The following is a 19,088-nucleotide window of genomic DNA, read 5'->3' as shown; positions in this document are numbered from 1 at the left end:
AAACATTGATGGGTTGCCTCCTGTATACTCTGCCCCAACCAGGGGTTGAACCTGAAACGTGTGTATGGGTGCTGACCGGGAATTAAGCCAACCGGTGACCCTATGACTCCAACCAACTGAGCCCCACCCGCCAAGGCCATGAAGGTTGTCTTATCCAGAAGTCAAAATTATGAAAAACCACAGACCCTTTGCCTCCTCTGTTCTGGACAACAATAAATGGTGGAGGTGTCTGCCTGCCCCTCAGATTGGCATATGGTACATGAGGGTGAGAGGTTTCAGGGCCCAGCACGGATACATGGTTCAGAGATTCCCAAGGTCTTCACATCAGTCTAAGATCTGCCCAAACCAAGGCACGAAGATGGAGAAATGAGATAGATGGGCTCAGTCTTTCCACACAGAAGATGGAGAAGTGCTTTTTGAGTGATTTCTGCAGCCTCACCCATAGGGGTGGATGGATCGTGGAAAAAGTCAGCTAGTCCAGTGTTTGCATGTTGTTGTGACACAGGTCGGTGGAGGCAGAAAGGAAAACGTGGTGAAGTCTTGCGGGCATCAGTCAGCTGCAGACTGGCCCCAGGTGGGGGTCCTCACTGCTCTCCTTCCGAAGGGGCGTGTCCAAAGAGCCAACCTGGACAGCGCCGGGAAAAGCAAAACTTGGCCCAAGTCAGGGTTATCGTGAATCTCTGAGCTGCCACAGACAGTGGGGATTCAAAATCCAGGGCATAGGAAACAGCAGCTGGCCTGGGAGCCCTGCCCTCTTGGAATTTTACTGAGTGAGCGGTGACACCCCAGCGATGAGGTCGTGGGTGAGCTGGGAGTGTTGGGAGGAAACAGTAAACCCAGGGGTGAGACAGAAAGATAAGCTGTTCTCCCCGCCCCCGCCCTCCCTCCCCTCCCCCCACACACCCCGGGAAGCTTCGGGCAAAGGGAACCAGCATCAGGTGTCTCGAGGACAACACCAGGGCCAGGGCGGCATCTGGAGAGGCTCCCCGCAGTGGCCCACGGACTGCGGGCAAAAGGGAGCATAGAGGCTTCGTGTGCCGGAATGATCGGAAGTGGGAAGAGGGTCCGTCTGGAGGAAAGCCGGCAGGGAGAACTGTGATTGTGATTGTGTGGCCACCGGATGTCCGAGGCCTTGGCAGCCCTGGGAGCAAACGAGGCCGCGTTAATATTAATGTCCAACGTGGAGTCCCAGTGGCTGCACCTGCTCCCACGGGACCTCAGCCAGTGTCCTCGGAATCCCCAGGGCAGGATGTCACCTGTGCTCAGGTACACCACGGCTCCTGTTCTTCCTTGGTCATTCTATCACTCCTCACGGCCCCTCCCCTTGCTGTTCCCTGGCTGTCAGTGTGTCCTCAGGGCCCCACATGGCCGCACCCCCACCCCCACCCCCGGGGCCCTGGGGCCTGTGCGGCTTACTCTGTTGTACCTCATCACCTGGGTCCCAGCGCCTCTTACAGGCTTTTGAAACACTGCTCCCTCTCCTCCATCCTGAACCCTGGGCATGTGCCCTGACCGGGACCTTCTGAACCATGACCTTCTGAATCCTAGGTCGATGCTCAACCACTGAGCACATGGCCGGGCTGTATTGAGGGTTTTACTCTGAGAAGCACCATAGGAATAACAAATGAGAACACAGGTTCCTTTGTGCACATACATTGGAAGGTCACCTTCCTTGGCACCCTTCAATCTTTCCATTGAGGAAACACAAACTAGTATTGCTCCTGGAGCCCTCTCTCTCAGCACCAACTCTCTCCGACAAATACGGAGGCAGACTACGGAGCACGAGAAGAAAAGGAATAACAGATGCCCATAAATAGTGCCACTGTCAGCGGGATGGTTAAGCTCACAAATCTATGGCACGTGGGAAGATCAGTACCAGCCACCACTCGTCATCTACTCTGACACCTGTGTCTAGATGGAAATCATCGCAGAACAGATTGTATGTTATAATTAAAAAACGAAAAAAAAAAATGTTCTGGGTAAATACGCTCGGTCAAGTTGCCCATCCTGGCACAACAGGAGCCTTTGCCACAATTCAAATATTCTTCAAAAGTCACTTGTAGCTTCTTTTTCGAGGAGGCACAGGCGGCAGGTTCCTACACGTGGGACGTGGCATATGGATCCTGTGGGGTCACTTGAATAACTCCCCGCCCACCCTCATGGTCGAGCTGCTCTACACATTTGGTCCTTTTCCTGTTTCCTTTCCTGACCTGGAGGGGAATGGAAATCAAACTGCTTTTTGTCTCCTCTAGTTTATGCTGGCTGGGTACAGTTGATCAGGAAACACAGAGTCTTGGTTTATTCATTTATTCAGTTTATCTGGAAATACAAGGAGAATGAACAAAATGCTCTGAACATTAAATAATGGTTTCTTTCCTTCCTTTTTTTTTTTTTAATAATGAGAGAAAAAACCTTTTGGAGGAGAACTTTCTACATGTAGACTGAAATTGTCAACTCTTTTTTTTTTAACCCCCACAGGGCAAGAAAATCCCAATCAGAGCTTTAAATACCCACCCCGCTGTTTGTCCAGGAGCTCTGTGAGGCCAGGTGAAGCTGTGCACAGTGAGGTTCTACCTTCTCAATAGATTACTACCGATGAAGTGATCATACAATTAGATGGTGTAGACAGGATGAGTAGTTGCCAATTACTATGCCTGTGTGTTAAGTCCTCTAAGTAAATTGTATTCATTTTGTTATTTATTCTTCACAAAAGTCCTGGGAGGAGAGTGTTAGCATCCCAACTTCATAGATGAAAAGACTGAAATGTTAGTACTTTGCCCAAGTTCACACACACAGTCGGTGGCCATGCCAGGATTCAAAGCCAGATCTGTCTCAAACTGTGACATAACCTCTTCACAGACTGCCTTGCCGTGAGTGGGTTGAAAGTCAAGCTGAGAAAAGTTGAGGTGGGTGAGATTAAGGTTCTGTAAAGTTCCAGAATGTTCTCACCTCTTGGTGGTATTTCTTGGGTAGCAAACCTTGGACCTTTTTTCTCAGTTGTGGATCCTTGAAGGTCACCTCACTTTAGGGAAGCAGGAGTTGTGTTCTCAGAGTCAGGCCTTGCCTAGAATGGGCTCCTGAGGGGTGGTCCAACCTAGGGGGTCCATGGAAGGCCTACAGGAGCCACCTCAGGCCCAAAGTAGATTCTATTCCACACTCCTGGTCTCTCATAGAGGAGACAGCGATTAGACCTAAAGTATGAAGGCCCCATCATTTCAAACAGATCCTCAAAGGTCACCCTTATAAACTGTAATAGAACCAGTAACCTTTAGGAGAGTCTTGCTGAAGGTCAAAGGCTCCTTGAACCCAATCTTGACTAATACTCTGTTGTCCTTTTCCTCTGGCAGGACATCGAGGCCTATGTGACCATTCGCTAAAATATCTAAGCTCTAGATTCATGGAGCGGAAGCTGCAAGGCACGTGGCTGCCTGCTGGCCGGGGGCACGTGGAGAGACCGTGCCTGGGCCCCTGCGGCTCCCTGGTGCCCGTGCTCAGCTCTCAGCACGGCCTTCACTGCATCCACGCCGAGAACAGCGCCCTGAAGCCCAGGGTCGTGACCGTGGTGAAGCCGGGCGGGCACCCCCTGCGCAAGGTCACCCTGCTCCTCAATCGGCGCTCGGTGCAGACCTTCGAGCAGCTCTTGGCGGACGTCTCGGAGGCCTTGGGCTTCCCACGGTGGAAGAGTGATCGCGTGAGGAAACTGTTCAACCTCAAGGGCAGGGAGATCCGGAGTGTCTCTGATTTCTTCCGGGAAGGGGATGCCTTCATCGCCATGGGCAAGGAACCCTTGACGTTGAAGAACATTCAGGCGGCCATGGAAGAGCTGTACCCCAGCAAAGCCCGGGCCCTGACGCTGAGCCAGCAGAGCAGGGTCCCTTCTCCGAGGCTGAGAAGCAGGCTCTATAGCAAGGCTCTGAAAGGGGGACACCACTGTGGGGAGGCTGAGCCGGCCAAGAGCTGCGGTGAGGCTGCCGGGTCCAAGGCAGCCATCAGACGGCAGGGGAAGACCCCCATGGAGCCGGGGCTGGAGGACGGGGCGAGGGCCCAGAAGACGTGGGTGAGGGGCGCACGGGAGCCTGAGCCCGGCGGCAAGCCGCCCCGGGAAGGCCCTGTCGAGAGGCATGGCAGTGGGGAGAAGCACCTGGGCGTGGAGATCGAGAAGACCTCGGGGGAAATCATCCGGTGTGAGAAGTGCAAGAGAGAGAGGGAGCTTCGGCAGAGCCTGCAAAGGGAGAGGCTGTCCCTGGGCACCAGCGAGCTGGACCTGGGCAAGGGCCCGCGCTATGACGTGGACAAGCTGGTGAGGACCAGGAGCTGCAGGAGGTCCCCCGAGGCCCACTCTCCAGGCGGGGAGGACGGGTGGAAGGGTGACGGCCCCAGGAGCAGGCCCAGGAACCCCACTCAGGAGCTGAGACCCAGCAAGAACACGGACAAGAAAGAGGACGCAGACCCCAAAGGTAAGGAAGGTCAGCCGCAAGGAGCAGCCAAGGCTAAGGAGGATGTCACGGAAGCCCAGCCCGTCAGAGAGGAGGGGCCGCAGGATGGGAAGAAAGATGCCAGGAATAAGCATGGTGGCTGGTTCCTCAGGGAGCACCCAGCCGACCCCGAGAAGCCGCCCAGGACCCGAGGGGAGGAGCAGGAGGCAGAGAAGGAGAAAAAGCCACCTGTGTCCGGCGGGAGAAGGATGCTTCCCAGAGATGACCAACCCGCAAGGGTAGAAAAGGAGCCCAAGATGAGGGCAGAGGAAAGCAAGCCGGAGAGGCCCGGTGGCCGGAAGCGGCGGCCCGCGGGCATCATCTCGGCCAACGTGGAGAAGCAGTACGAGACCGGCCGGGTCATCGGGGACGGCAACTTCGCCATCGTGAAGGAGTGCCGGCACCGGGAGACCAGGCAGGCCTACGCCATGAAGATCATCGACAAGGCCAAACTCAAGGGTAAGGAGGACATGGTCGACAGCGAGATCTTAATTATCCAGAGCCTCTCTCACCCCAACATAGTGAAGTTGCACGAAGTGTACGAAACGGACACGGAGATCTACCTGATCATGGAGTACGTGCAGGGCGGGGACCTTTTCGATGCCATCATAGAACACGTGAAGTTCCCAGAGCGCGACGCCGCCCTCATGCTCATGGACTTGTGTAAGGCTCTCGTGCACATGCATGACAAGAACATCGTGCACCGGGACCTCAAGCCGGAAAACCTCCTGGTAAGCCTGACTCTGCTGCCTCATGGCTGTTACCCTTACGGCCAGAACAGTACCTTTATGCTCATAACCTACTTGTTCCAGTGTTCAAGACCTAGGTTGTAGTTCATAAGTTGCTGACCTAGATTGGTTTTGATGAGATTATTGAAAAAGAAACCTTCCAGTTTAAATAGAATGGAATATGTTTCCTCATCCCTGTCAGGTGGACTGATCAGGTGGACTTGTTTCTTGGGCATTTGCACGAACTCTGGCCTAGGTATCGGGGTGTCCACTGGTAGCCGTTTGCCCTGCAGGCTTCATGTCCTCTCTCCCACTGAAACCACCCCTGACTCTTTTGGAGGTAACTTCCTGCCGCGAGAGTTCAAAAGGCTCACACTGCTGGAATCTGTGTGTGGAGTGGATAAGAGGCTGGTTGGTCCTGAAGTCAGATAACTGACTTTTTAAAAAAATTCTTTACTTTTTTAAAAAAATTGAATTTATTGGGGTGACATAGGTTAGTAAAATTCTATAGGTTTCATCAGATAACCTACTTAGAATCCTGGCTTTCTTAGTTGTTTGCTCTAGGGTTAGTCCTTCCCCTCTCTGGGCCTTAGTTTCTCGTTTATAAAAGAAAAATGACACAGTAGCACCTGACTTGGAAGGTGGAAGGAGGACTGAGTGCAGGAGAGAGAGAAGCAGCCCTGACAGCTGGCCGCCGGCCTGGCTCCCCCGCTCAGCAATGTCTCTCCTACTGAAATAAACAATTCCACGGAACATCAGCATCAGCTAAGGCCACTCTGACCATGATGGGTCAAGACAGATGCAAGATCCCTTGTTAGTCATTTCCAGATGCAGATAGAAACATGATTGTCCAGACCTCAAACATGGCCACATCTCCCCCTTCTGGCAACTGGGAGTGATTGCCTCACTGCCTTGTAGTTAAGAGTCACTACAGTGCCCAGTCATAGAATCACTCCCTCTTCCTGACAGTATATGATTTAGAGCAAAATCCTGCTTTATTTTCGAACCCTTCCCCTAATCACCTAACACAGCCCAGGTGTTGCAATAAGTGTCTTGAACATCCTCTTCTTAGGTGCCTGGATCCCAGGGCTGTGTGTGCTCCCTGTTGCAGTGAGTCAGTAGGCCCAACGTGTTCCTGAACCAGAAGTGTGCTTCTGGAGGTCTTGTTAGGACAGCATACTTATCCCACTCTCTTCTTCATTGCCCTGACCACTGTCTGGTACAGCTGTATTTAATTTCCTGTTTTCTTTCTCTTACTGGGAAGAAAGTTCTAGGACAGTAGGAACTTGGTTCTACTCAGATTGTACCCTGAAACCTAGAGCAGCTCTGTCACATGGTGGATGCTCATTAAATGTTAGCGGGATGAATGAATGAACGCAGACATATCCTGCTGCCTGGGAAGTAGTGAGGATTCCATCAGTGGCAGCTGCCATCATTGTTATGACATCAGCATAACTGATGTTAAGGTGGGTATTGTGAGTCAGCACTCAAAGCCGGATTGCTGCAGGTACAGCAATCATGGATGGAGACGAGGATCTTGATGAGTCATATTATTATGATTTATTTTTTGGTCAGAGAGTTAGCCTGTTTCCTTTCATTGCCATGGCTGTAGACCCAGCCTGGAAACACCATCCCGATGCATTCACCTATCCGTAAACTGTTCCCCCCCAGGAGAATGAAGCAGTGAGTGAGTCAAGCTAATTATCTGGTGAAATGAGATCTACCTTTTTTTTCTTTTAAAATATATTTTATTGATTTTTTACAGAGAGGAAGGGAGAGAGATAGAGAGTTAGAAACATCGATGCGAGAGAAACATCGATCAGCTGCCTCCAGCACATCTCCTACTGGGGATGTGCCCGCAACCCAGGTACATGCCCTTGACCGGAATCGAACCTGGGACCCTTCAGTCCGCAGGCCGACGCTCCATCCACTGAGCCAAACCGGTTTTGGCATGAGATCTACCTTGACCAGTAAGTCAAGTAACCTTGTGTTTTCCCACATTCACAGAACTGTGGTCTGAATTACCATCAAATAACTCTTCTGTGAAAAATTTCATTTTTGTGCGAGCTGAGTGCCCTCATCCTTTCTTCACTTGCTTTTTGTCTGTCTTCTGGGTCTGAGCCCAAGTAATCTCCACGTGTGATGTGCTACCCACTGTTCATTATGGCCACTTGGAACGGCAACAAAATAGTGCTCTTTACTGCCCCTCTGATGTTTCCCCCAATTGTCTCAGCAGGAGAGGGTCTGCCTAGAGGCCTGGGCTGGTCTCATGAGCCAAACATGGTGGGCGTGTGCCTCCTAAAGCAGTAGCCCAGCTGTACAAGTTCTCCGGGATGCGGGATGAGTCATTGACCTTCCAGGGTCATTTTCTGTCGGGGACAGCCACCTGAGCTTGCATTTTCTCCACAAGGTCCTGGAACCAGGCTGTCGAGCTGGCCCGTCTCTTGGGCAATAGAGACTCTCACTTGTGTGCAGGGACTTACTTGTCAGCAGTTTTTAAAATGGAAAGTCAGCACTGGTGTAGATGGCGTGGAGAAGTTCACTTCAGGAAGTAGAAAACTGCAAGGTACACATTTAGTGTGGATAAGCTAACAGCCTCAGAGAAGTCACCTAGCAACTCTTCACGGATTTAACGGTCAGTCAGATGTGTTTTTAGTGCCCTTAAGGGCAGTGAAGTGTGTTTACGTGTTGTGTGTGTGTTGTATGTGTGTGTGTGTTCTGAGAGAGACAGAGGCAAAATTGGAGAGTAGCTATACTTTTTCATTCTAAATACAAGAGTTGTTTATGTGGAATAGATAAGTAACTCTTCTCCTCTGTGGATAATTTTGTCAGCTTGCATTTATAAAAATGAATAGACCTGTCATATTTATTCACCATTTGTCCTTTTTCTGGGTGAGTAAAGTTCAACGTATTGCTGTGTCAGGAGTCTAAATGCCATCTAATGTCAGCACTGTCTGGTTTTCAGAAACATCTGGATTGTGTTGGATTTGACTATGGGCTCATTGTCTGGGCTTAGAAAGCTGTCATCTCTCAACTTGCTGATATGATAATGATATTGAAAACTTACTGGGTCTTCTAAGGTTTAATATGAGTAAATGTTTCCAGGGTGACAGCTGTCCATCAGTTAATATTCTCTAATTTAGTCTTCTGCACTAGTGTTGAGCTTTGTATTATCAAAGCAATTGTTTCTTCCTTGAATGGATGGTTACTGTCTGTCTTAAGACCTGTATTTGCTAAGCTTAGAAAAATGATTATGTGAGAACTAACTTTTGATTACATGGCTGATCGCAATTATTGCTGCTTTTAGAGACTTTCTGAAGACACTGAGAGCTCTTAATGACGACAGCAAGCTTATTTTTGTTGTCTTAATCAACAGAAATATTTACATCTGATAACTGGGCTCTGGAATAAAAAATGTTAGGCCTGTATTACCGAGTTTATTTCTGCAGATCGCATCTCCTGACAGGATGCTAGGCCTCTTTCCCGCTTCGGGTTATTTAGACTCCTGAGATCTTGCGAAGTAAGTTTTAATTATGAGAATTTCCTGCTTGCAGAAATGTCAGCGTTAATTGCTTCCCCTGCCAGTGTGCGCTGGGCAGGGCTGGGATGTGCTGTGGGGTGTTGACCGGGCCCTGGGAGGAGGGAGGAAGCAAACAGGAGCTGGAGAGGCGATGATGGCCAGATCACCCACGCAGCGTGGGAAGTGGACAGGCCAGGTTGTTTATGGCCAACAGCCAAGATACCACATACGGCAAAGAAAGCTGAGCGAGTTGTGTGTGTGGGGGGAGCCTGAGGAGATGTCAGGCAGGAGCAAGGTCCTTGGAGAATATCTGTCCCGGAGTAAGGGCCGACAGGGGCATGTTCCTGCCTGGAAACAGGGCTGAAACAGGGCCCGTTGGCCTCCTCATCCCATCGGACGAGGCATCTCTCAGATGCTTTCCCTTCCTCCTGTCCATCATCACATACTGTAATAAACATACTGTAACATCCCCAACTTACAACAAAAACAAACCTTTGCTTTCTCCACATGCCCCTTCGGCTGCCGCCTCATTTTTATGATCCACACACGCGCACCCTTGACAGAGGTGTCTCTACTCACCGTTTGCTCTTTTCCACGTTTCATTCTCTCCTGAACTCCAGCCAGGCTCTCCTCCCCACACTGCACTGAAACCACCCTTGTCCGTCAGAAAGATGGGGCCACCGCTGACCCGCTGCTCGGGGGTCAGGAACCTCAGAGGCGCCCCTGCGTCTCTCCCCCCTCATCCTCACAGTCAGTCCATTCTCTAGTCTTATTTTTACCCTCAGTATGACCTTCTCCACACCTCACTGCACTACCCAAGCCCAAGCCCTAGCCCAAGCCACTGTCACCTCTTGCTGAGACTGGCAGTCACCTCCTCACTGGTCCTTCCTCTTCCTCCGAAGCTTCTTCCTCACGGAAGCCCGACTGGCTTTCTCCAAATGAAAATCAGAACCTGTAACTCCTCTGGTCAGAGCTGTTGTTGGCTTCCCATGGCACTCAGAATAGATGCTGAAGTTCATTTCCATGGCCTAGAGGCCCTGCATGATGTGGTCTCTGTCGTCCTCTCAAAGCCTCACTCCAACCGCTCACCCCTCACTCACTCCAGCCCTGCCCTCAGTGGCTGTTCCTCATCGGGCCAAACATGCCCCAGGACCTTTGCACTTGCTATTTCCTTCACCTGAAAAGCTCACTCCTCAGATTTTAAGATGATATTTTTTTCAAATGTTATTTTCTCAGTGAATCCTTCCTTGACTACCCTATAAAATACCACCCCCCTGCCACTGTCCAATAGAATATTCTGTGATGATGGAGTTGTCCTATATCTACGGTGCCTAGTACGGTAGCCACTAGCTCTACAAGCACTTGTTGAAATGTACCTTGAGCGTCTGACTTGAACTTTACATCTTATTTAAAAATAAATAGCAAATGCGGTTTGTGGTTAATGAATACCATACTAGACAACATAGCCTTTATCTCACTTTTTCTTTTTTATAACACTTATCACTATCTGAAATTACATGTTTTTTGAATATTATTTTTTAATAGAAAGAGGGCTTCACAAAATCAAGAAGTTTTCCTGTTTCATTTACTATGCTATTTCTAGGGCCTCGGCCAGAAATTAATGCTTGTGGAATGGATATGAGATGTTAAAAAAGACTCGCATGATATGGAGGCTCCAAAGGCATTTCATGGGCCTGATATGTGTCAGATCCCAGGGGAGACTTGGTCCTTACTTATTTTTTTCAGCCATTTTTTTATATTACAGTATTGTTTGCTGTCGAAATGTAAATTGATTTTTAGGAATATTGATATGAATTGCTTTCTATGATCAGTTTGGTCCTCATAGCCAGTTGAACAGGGAACCATGGAGGAAGAGGTCGGAGGAACCATGCACGGTCAATTAAGATTTTGGCAAAGATACCTAAGCCTTACCCACATCAAATACTTTTTTTCTTAGGGAGATGCTTGCTGTTTGGTCTGTATTCTGCTGCCCCCTTCTGTTCAGAGATGATAACGACAGGATCACCCTTAACATTGACCTACCATTGAAGGAGAGAAGGGGGGCTAATTGTTAGAAAAGTAATGACTCCTTTTGAAGCTGTGAGACCATCCAGATGTTACCTGGTGCTTATGTAAATAAAGACCACCTTGATTCAAGGCAGGGTGCCTTGGTGTGGCTGGAAAAGGGAGGGAGGCCCTAGCTGGTTTGGCTCATTGGATAGAGCATTGGCCTGTGGACTGAAGGGTCCTGGGTTCGATTCCAGTCAAGGACACATGCCTGGGTTGCAGGCTCGATTCCCAGTAGGGGGCGTGCAGGAGGCAGCCAATCAGTTCTCTCTCATCATTGATATTTCTCTCTCTCTTCCTCTCTGATATCAATAAAAAATATATTTAAAAAAGAAAAGAAAAGAAAAGAAAAGAAAAGAAAAGGGAGTGAAGAATGCAGATGGGTCAATAGTCATTACAGTTCTGTGCAAATTAATCTCGAACACCCTTAGGTGAGAGGTAACTGAAAACAGAGCCCCTGAAGGCCCTCGACCCAGAGCAGTGAGTTTAGATAGATCGGAGATTATGAGAGAGATGGAGATGTGGGGTGAGGGCAAGGTCTGGGGCTGTGGGCAGGCCCTCAACCAAACCTGGCCCAGGAGGGTGAAGGGGAGGGAGAAAGAGCACCTTTTCCCACTACCCTCCTAGGTTCTGTGACTGGGGCCCTGGAAAGTAGGCTCACAGTGGATAGATTAACAAGACGAAAACAACAGTTTATTTACCTGGGCACCATGCACGAGGGAGAATCTCGGGGGTGAGTAACTCAGAGGGGTGGTGAGAACTTGGGGCTTATCTAGCATTTTAGCAAAGAACAGTCCACATTCTCAGAAGTGACAAGACCAAGGAAAAGGGGTTTTGGCTTCTAGGGGTGGCAAACTGGGAGGTAAATGCTTGGAAACGAGTGGAAGATGAGCTGTTTTAGTGAAGTTAGTTATGTAGCTTTCTCTCCCTGCATCTCAGGGCTAATAGAACCCTTTGGTGATTTTGTTATTTCACATGTTTATTTCAGTGTATGAAGTCAGCCAAATGCTTTCAATGCTGATCGTTTGTTTGGAAATATTTGCAAATATTTGCGAGGGACATATTTTTTCAACAATCACCCGGCAAATGTGATTAATGTAGATGATCCATCTGGAAACTCGAGGCAGCGGGCTATTTTTTGTCCTTCCCTTGCAAACTCAATTTTCTAATCTAAATTATTCTAATAATTACCTCTCTGGTCTGCTTTCGGGCCATGTCTGTCTTGTACGCGCACCAAGGCGGACTCGCATTCTCGTTCTACGTCTACGCCTTCCCATTTGGCTGGGTTAATTATGGAGACATTGATGAGATTGGCCGGTGGTGACTCAGACTCAGTAATTAAGACATATCTGCTCACGGAGCTGTGAGCTCACTGGCCGGAGGCAGGGCGAGTGCAAAGAACTTACTCCTGTGTGGGGAGTGGATGCCCCACTCCCCCTGCATTTTGGGGTGTCGCTGTGCCCTGATGGGACACAGGGAGAGCCAGAGTGCTCCCTCTTGTCCTCCTGTCCCCCTTCCTGAGTGCTGGTGGGAGCTTTGCAAACCTCTGCTCAGTTTTATTAGAGATGTGAGAACATGTGCCTGCAGACAAGTGGGCAATTTCTCCTGTAGCTCCGGGGGCCCCATCGAGTCTCTCCCTTGGGTGACATCATCACCAGGCTCATCCCAGTATGTTTTCCATTGTGTGGTCGTTACCTCCTCAGGGCACGGCTGGCCTGAGCATGCAGGTTCTGTGATGAGCAGGGCGTTACCCATGCCAGCTTCTCTGAACTTCTCATTTTGCCCGAGTCAGTCCTGGCCTTCAGAGGGGAACTGTTTCGGTGGCTAAAATAATATGGTTTTACTTGACAAACACTTATATTGTGCTTCTTAGGTGCCAGGCACTGTTGATGTTACAGATGTTAGTTCACTTCATCCTCATCACCGTCCCATAAGGCCATGCGGATCCGCATTGTACAGATGAGGAAATGGAGGCACACAGAGTGCAAGTTACTTGACCAGGAAATGGCGAGCTGGAGCTTGGACCCCGACAATTGGGCTTTTGAGGCTGTGCTTGTCACTGCGCATGACACTGGATACTCCGGCAAAGAGAGTTTCCTTTGCAGGAGGTGAGGAGGCCGATCCAGAGGCCCCCAAGAGAACCAGAGGGAGGTGGATCTGAGGCAGGCCTGCAGCCGCAGGAGGCAGAGCCGGTACATTTTACCATGTGTTACAGAAAGAGCTTTCGCGGCCTGGTTGGCCTGGCTCAGTGGTTGAGCATCAACCTATGAAACCAGGAGGTCACAGTTCGATTCCCGGTCAGGGCACATGCCCAGGTTGTTTGATTCCCAGTGTGGGGCGGGCAGGAGGCAGCAGATCAATGATTCTCTCGCGTCATTGACGTTTCTATCTCTCTCTCCCTCTCCCTTCCTCTCTGAAATCAAGAAAAATATATTTAAAAAAAATTTTTTTTAAAGAGCTTTTGCTACAAATTCCTCAGGCTGTGCAGGGTCCGGGAGGGGCACCGATGGGCCTTTTACTGGCTGTAAGAGATGCTAGGTTTGCTCCTTCATTGGTTATTCCTCTTTTATTTGAAATATACTAGTATCTTTAGCTTTATTATTTTTTGCATGGCCATCTAAACACTTGCTAAGCTCACCTCCTGAGATTGATTTCTTTGATGAAATCAAAGAGCCACCTTTTCCTATCAACTAGCACGCAGATACCTCGAGGTGAAGAAGGATAGGACAGATGAACCTGGCAGTAGGAACGGGCTGACCAGAGGTCAGACAGCCAGCCAGCTGGACTCGGAAGGGAGGAGACTCGTCGGGTGGGACGTATTTTAATGAGAACATGGGAGAGCAGCCAGTTCTCTGTATTCATTTCAGAGTGAGGGTCGCTGTCTTTTCTGTTTTTTTTTTTGTTTGTTTTTTTTTTAATCACTATTTCTACCCTTTCTAAAATTTGGTGGAAGTGGCATCTAAAGGAAGAACCAGACATAATTTCTTTCACCTTCATGCAAAAATATTAACAATTAGAACCCAGATGGTCAGTTCCAATATGTAAGCATAAATCTCAGTCCCATAGCATTACTTTTTAAAAGATTTATTATGTGCAAACTAAGACAGCCATCAGACTGTTTTAGAAATAAAAGTCTTTTAATGAAAGTTTAAAAATGAAAGCCCCACATCCGGGAACCCCCCTGAGTCCCCAGCACTCTGGGACTGCTGGTCACTCTAGGGCAGGGGTGGGGAACCTTTTTTCTGCCACAGGCCATCTGGATATTTATAACATCATTCTGCTTAATATGATTCACTTCATATACATTTACGTTGCTATGAGAAAAGCTCTGAGATTTACTGAATTTCGAGTCCTGCCTGCGGTTGCCTTGGCAGGGCCAGACCTAATGATTTCTCGGGCCTCATACGACCCGCAGGCCTGGCGTTCCCCACCCTTGCTCTAGGGCTAACACTGAGCAGGGCAGATTACAGACACTGAATGGAACTCCTACTTGCTGAGAATTTTCACCCCCTCCTTTTTTTTAAACAAATGAGAAAATGGAAACTCAGATCAGTAAAGAAATTGTCCAAGACCATCCAGCTGCAAGTCTTGGAACTGGAATTCAAGCCTCCTGGTCTGTTTGATTCTTAAATCACCCCTTTCCCTTGCTCCCCCCAATTAGGGCTGGTATTTAACATCCCTCCACTCTTAGTTGGTCTACTTCTTCATTCTAATTCCTATATTTTTTCTTTTTTCCCCCCTCTGCCCGGACTTTGCATTGCCCACAGGTATTTCCTAGTCCTCACCAAAACTGTCTGTACTCCCAATATCATTGGTTCTTGTTCGAGGTCGTGCTGCCCAATAGGACTTTCTGTGGTGATGGGAATGCTTTGCACTCGAACTGTCCAATCTTGTAGCCATTAGTCACCGATGGCCGATGGCCGTTGAACACTTTCAATGCTGTTAGTGCATCTGAGAAACCAAATTTCAGTTTTTTAATTTAAACAGCCACGTGTGGCAATATGGTATAAAATCCAGCTCATTAATTTGTTACTTGAAAATGTGAGCACCCGTCACTGAGATCAAATTGGGTTCATCCGTGTTGGGCTAAACTGTAAGGGTGTGTAGGTTCATTGTTTGTTATCTTGACCTCTTCTGCTTGTTGTTGCAGGAGTTTTCCGTCTTTATTCTCATCACAATTTTGGTGGTTTGGGGATTTGGGTTTCTTACAGGTTCAGAGGAATGAGGACAAATCGACGACCTTGAAGCTGGCCGACTTCGGCCTTGCCAAGCACGTGGTGAGACCAGTGTTCACCGTGTGCGGGACCCCGACTTACGTAGCACCTGAAATTCTTTCTGAGAAAGGTAAGTGTGGGACTCTTGCTCACTTACTGATTAATGTTTCATTTTTTAATATTTCATATTTTATATTCGTTTAATATGGAACAAAGATCTTAGAGATAGTGCTAAGCTGGCATTTACGTTTTAATGGGAATATTGGAAGTTATTCTCCTTGACCAAAGCATGAGAACTCTTTCTAAATCAGGGATCACCCCTCACACCACGTGGGACTGACCACGTGTGTTACACAACCCTGAACTGATGATCTATACCCTGTCCACTGTGTGTCCCTTGGGCGTGCAACTGGACGTCATAGCCATTCAAATGAGAGTTTCCAGATGTTTCCTTCCCATGTCTTGTGCTTATTTTATGACAGACCAGTAATAAGGGGTCACCCAGGGGCCGTGGTCTGAGTCGCCCTGGAGTGTACCCCTTGTTGGTAGGAGTTGGCAGCCATGTTTGGAAGTGGCTCTCGCGTGCAGAGAGCTGAGGCCCTCTGGGGCCTGAGCCAGGATTCTCCACTGCTTATCTCATCACGTCCGATCCAGCCCGGCCTCAGCTGCGCTTGTGTCTCTGCCTCCGCTGCACAGGTTACGGGCTGGAGGTGGACATGTGGGCCGCGGGCGTGATCCTCTACATCCTGCTGTGCGGCTTCCCCCCGTTCCGCAGCCTGGAGAGGGACCAGGACGAGCTCTTCGACATCATCCAGCTGGGCCACTTCGAGTTCCTGGCCCCTTACTGGGACAACATCTCTGAGGGTGAGACTCGGGGCCTCCACGCTCGGGAAGAGGGGAGGCAGGACGGGAGCCCCTCTGGGTTCTGACTGTGAGCAGGGTCTCGGTCGGGTGTGCGAGGAGAGCGCAGCGCCCCCCGCAGCGCCTGCACAGGGCGGGCTGTCCACACGTTGCGCTTCATCCTTTAGCTCCTGCTGCATCAGTCTGCGTCCTTTGAGGACCTGAAGGCGTGATGCTGGTATTCTCGAGTGATTGGAGGAGGAGGCGCAGAGAGCCAGCCTGGGAGAACCAGAAATCTTTCCTCCTCCCTGCCTGCCCCCTGGCCCCCTAGGTGTCACCACCTCTCTCCAGAATCACTCATGATTTGGGGCAGTAAATGAAATTAGTTGTGAATTTGCACTGTTTACTACTTAGGCTTCTTCGCACATGTTCTTTAATGTTGTCAGTAGGAAGGCCTACTTATCCACATTGGAAGGAAGAATGCTCATCTTTCATTTAACACCGTGATAGTTTGGTTAACAGATGGAAAACATTGTAGACAGATGTGGCCTCTATTTGTCCCCTTGGGCTGGGCGCCATGGCTGTCAGTGGTCCTGGCCCGCGACCCTGGGGAGAAATGAACAAACACCCTGTAGAGCTGCTCCGTCCAGCAGGGTGGCCCCCAGCTGCACGGGGCTACCTCAGTGTAAATGTAAATGTGAGTGAGTTAAAAGTGAATGCGACACAAATTCAGCTCCTTAGTCGCACTAGCCACGTTTCAAACGCCCAGTGGTCCCAGCGTGGAGCACAGAGGTGGAGGGTTTCCGTGGTCGCAGAAGGTTCCGTCGGACAAAGCTGCTCCAGGGTAGCACGTGGTGCTAAGGGGGATGTTTGGGTTCAGTTCATGGATGGGGAAGAGAAATTCAGAACCACCTGCATTCGTCTCATTTTCCTCCTCCTTCTCTCCCTCCGACAGCTGCCAAAGACCTGGTGAGCCGGTTGCTGGTGGTGGACCCCAAAAAGCGCTACACGGCCCACCAAGTTCTTAAGCACCCCTGGATCGAAACTGCTGGAAAGACCAGCACAGCCAACCTGGAGAAGGAGCGCAAGGAGGCGTCCCCAGGCAGCGAGGGCCACCTCCGGAGCCAGCAGGCCCCGTGGTCTCCGCCTCCAGCCCCTGTTCAGCCCTCGGTTCTGCTCAAGGACAGAGGATAGAAGTTTAGGAGAAACACAATGCAAAGGGCGTCTTCTCTTCTTGTGATTGGAGAATCAGAGGAGGGAGAGATGCTCAGTCTATTTTAAAAGAGAAACTTGAGTCTTAACGTTAAATGTTGGAACATATTTTAGATTTGCATATTTGAAGCCTTTAATACTTGGCTTTTTTTGGGGGGAGGGGGGTGAGGAGGGGAAGACTTGTTACCAGTATGGAGTTTTTGGTAATAATGATGTGTTTTGTTTCCTCCTTGTAATCAAGTTCATGGTGTATGACATGAGTGGTGCTTTCCGGGGTCGCAGTGCCCCCTGTGAAATTAATAAGGTGAATCGTAGTCTTTCTGTGTTAATAAAACGTGCTCTGAATACTGAAGTGGGTCCTATTCTGATTCCTTCTCAGCGCTGGTGGTGGGAGCCAGGGAAGCCCGGTTTAGACACGCCTCCCAGTGCCAGTATGGCTGCATAGACACGTTGTGATGGACACTTGATGAACCGCGAGGTCTGTTTGTTTATTTCAGTCAGGAGCATGTCAGTCTTAGCTGAAAATCAGACTTGGCGCAGTCTGAAGAATGGAAAGACGAAATCGTGGATTCCTTCTTGCCCTTTTGATACCCATCTAGACAGCTTTTAAGCCAGTTATCCCCGAGCCGGAGTCACTTCTGCGTGAAGTTAGGCACTCAGGCTGCGACTGTGTTAACATTGCAGATCTCGAGGGAGCCACTTAGTGCATTAATGTGTCAGACATGCGGCCAATGGATTACGCTCCGGCTCGGAGGAGCTCAAGAGGGTTCAGGCCTGTTCCCACCTGCAGGGCAGACACAGAGGGCGCAGAGGGCCTGTTCCCGGATTATTTCAATCCAGATTTCTGTGCCAAAACGTTGGTCTTTTCAGATGACGCTGGGAGTGTGCATGAGCTGAGAGCAAAACATGATGCTATTATTTACCAAACTGACCTTCTGGGTTATATGTAACCTGGTCAGTAGGGCACAGAATCAGTCACAAAGTGCGGGTTTCTCAGCCCTCTCCTCCCTTCCCTACCAGTGTTGGAGTCCCCCTTGCAGGGGTGGGGGGGGGGTAGGTAGATCAGTCAGGAGTAAAGGTGTAGCACTAGAGAGTTTAGTAGAAGGAATTGCTCAGACAGGTGCTGGAGAATGCAGAAGCACGAAGGAGGCTCTGAAATAATTAAGAGAGATGAACTGCAGGGAACGACTTCCACTCCTAGGTGGGGAGCCGAGGGCAAAGGTTGGGGTGAGTAGACCCTAGAAACTTGGAGGAGAAACCCCTTGTCCTGGACACTCAGTGTGTTGCCAGATCCCGCCTCAAGACTGAAGGGATAAGCTGCTGGTGCTGTTGGCCGACAGCTCAGCGGTCACTGTCTACGGGGTGACCCCCCTCCCGGGGCAAGATGCATCCAGTGACTGGTCCATGTAGGGTGTGACCAGTGGGGACAATGCTGATGGGCCATTCTCCTAGTAAGCATTGGCTGAGCCCTGGGTTGAGGCAGCATCCCAGCCAACTTCTCCCTCGCCCTGTCCTGCTTCTTTCCCTTCTCTTCCAGAGGTGATGACCCTGGGACCACTCCCTAAAACACTGCCTGCTCATCTCAACCTCAGAGTTGGCTTCCCAGAAAACCGGGCCCGTGACCTTCCTTGAAACCTGGAACTGCTGGAAGGGGGTACCAGCTGGTGCTTTAACCTCAGGGGCTCGGAAGAGGGGGCCCACAGAGTGGGACTCAGACACCCGAAGAGCTGCCACCCAGCAGGCATTGCAGTGGTGCTCATTCTGAAAATGGAGGAGGAGCCTGGGAGCTGGATTTGCTACTGGAACATTTTTTTTTTTTTTTTTTTTTATTGCTTAAAGTATTACAATGGAACATCTTTTGATAAAGTCAGCAGAGGCTGAAATCCAAACGAGAACCTTCAGTCTCCACATTAGCATCATTTGATTCTATTGACCACTCTCTTTTTGAGTCGCTTCTCCGGTTGACGTCTGTGATGCCCCATTTTCCTGGTTTTCTTCTTGCATCGCTGTCTGCTCCTTTGGGCCTCCTGCA

General features: G+C 49.7%; 1 protein-coding gene across 2 annotated transcripts in view; it reads left to right on the top strand.

Moving 5' to 3' along the window:
* The window catches only part of DCLK3 (doublecortin like kinase 3), a 29,825-nt gene extending 12,417 nt beyond the window's left edge, over positions 1-17,408 (top strand). For both annotated transcript variants that reach the window (XM_036332964.1, XM_036332965.1), the window contains exons 2-5: positions 3,348-5,206; positions 15,002-15,134; positions 15,701-15,868; positions 16,800-17,408. In XM_036332964.1, the coding sequence (XP_036188857.1) occupies positions 3,398-5,206; positions 15,002-15,134; positions 15,701-15,868; positions 16,800-17,038 (2,349 nt within the window). In that variant the 5' untranslated portion in view covers positions 3,348-3,397 and the 3' untranslated portion in view covers positions 17,039-17,408. The remainder of the gene's footprint in view (positions 1-3,347; positions 5,207-15,001; positions 15,135-15,700; positions 15,869-16,799) is intronic.
* Positions 17,409-19,088: the final 1,680 nt, after the last annotated feature.

The sequence above is a fragment of the Myotis myotis genome, unplaced genomic scaffold (genome assembly GCF_014108235.1).
Source record: "Myotis myotis isolate mMyoMyo1 unplaced genomic scaffold, mMyoMyo1.p scaffold_m19_p_13, whole genome shotgun sequence".
Classification (NCBI taxonomy): domain Eukaryota; kingdom Metazoa; phylum Chordata; class Mammalia; order Chiroptera; family Vespertilionidae; genus Myotis; species Myotis myotis.
This window is presented reverse-complemented; position numbering and strand designations above follow the sequence as displayed.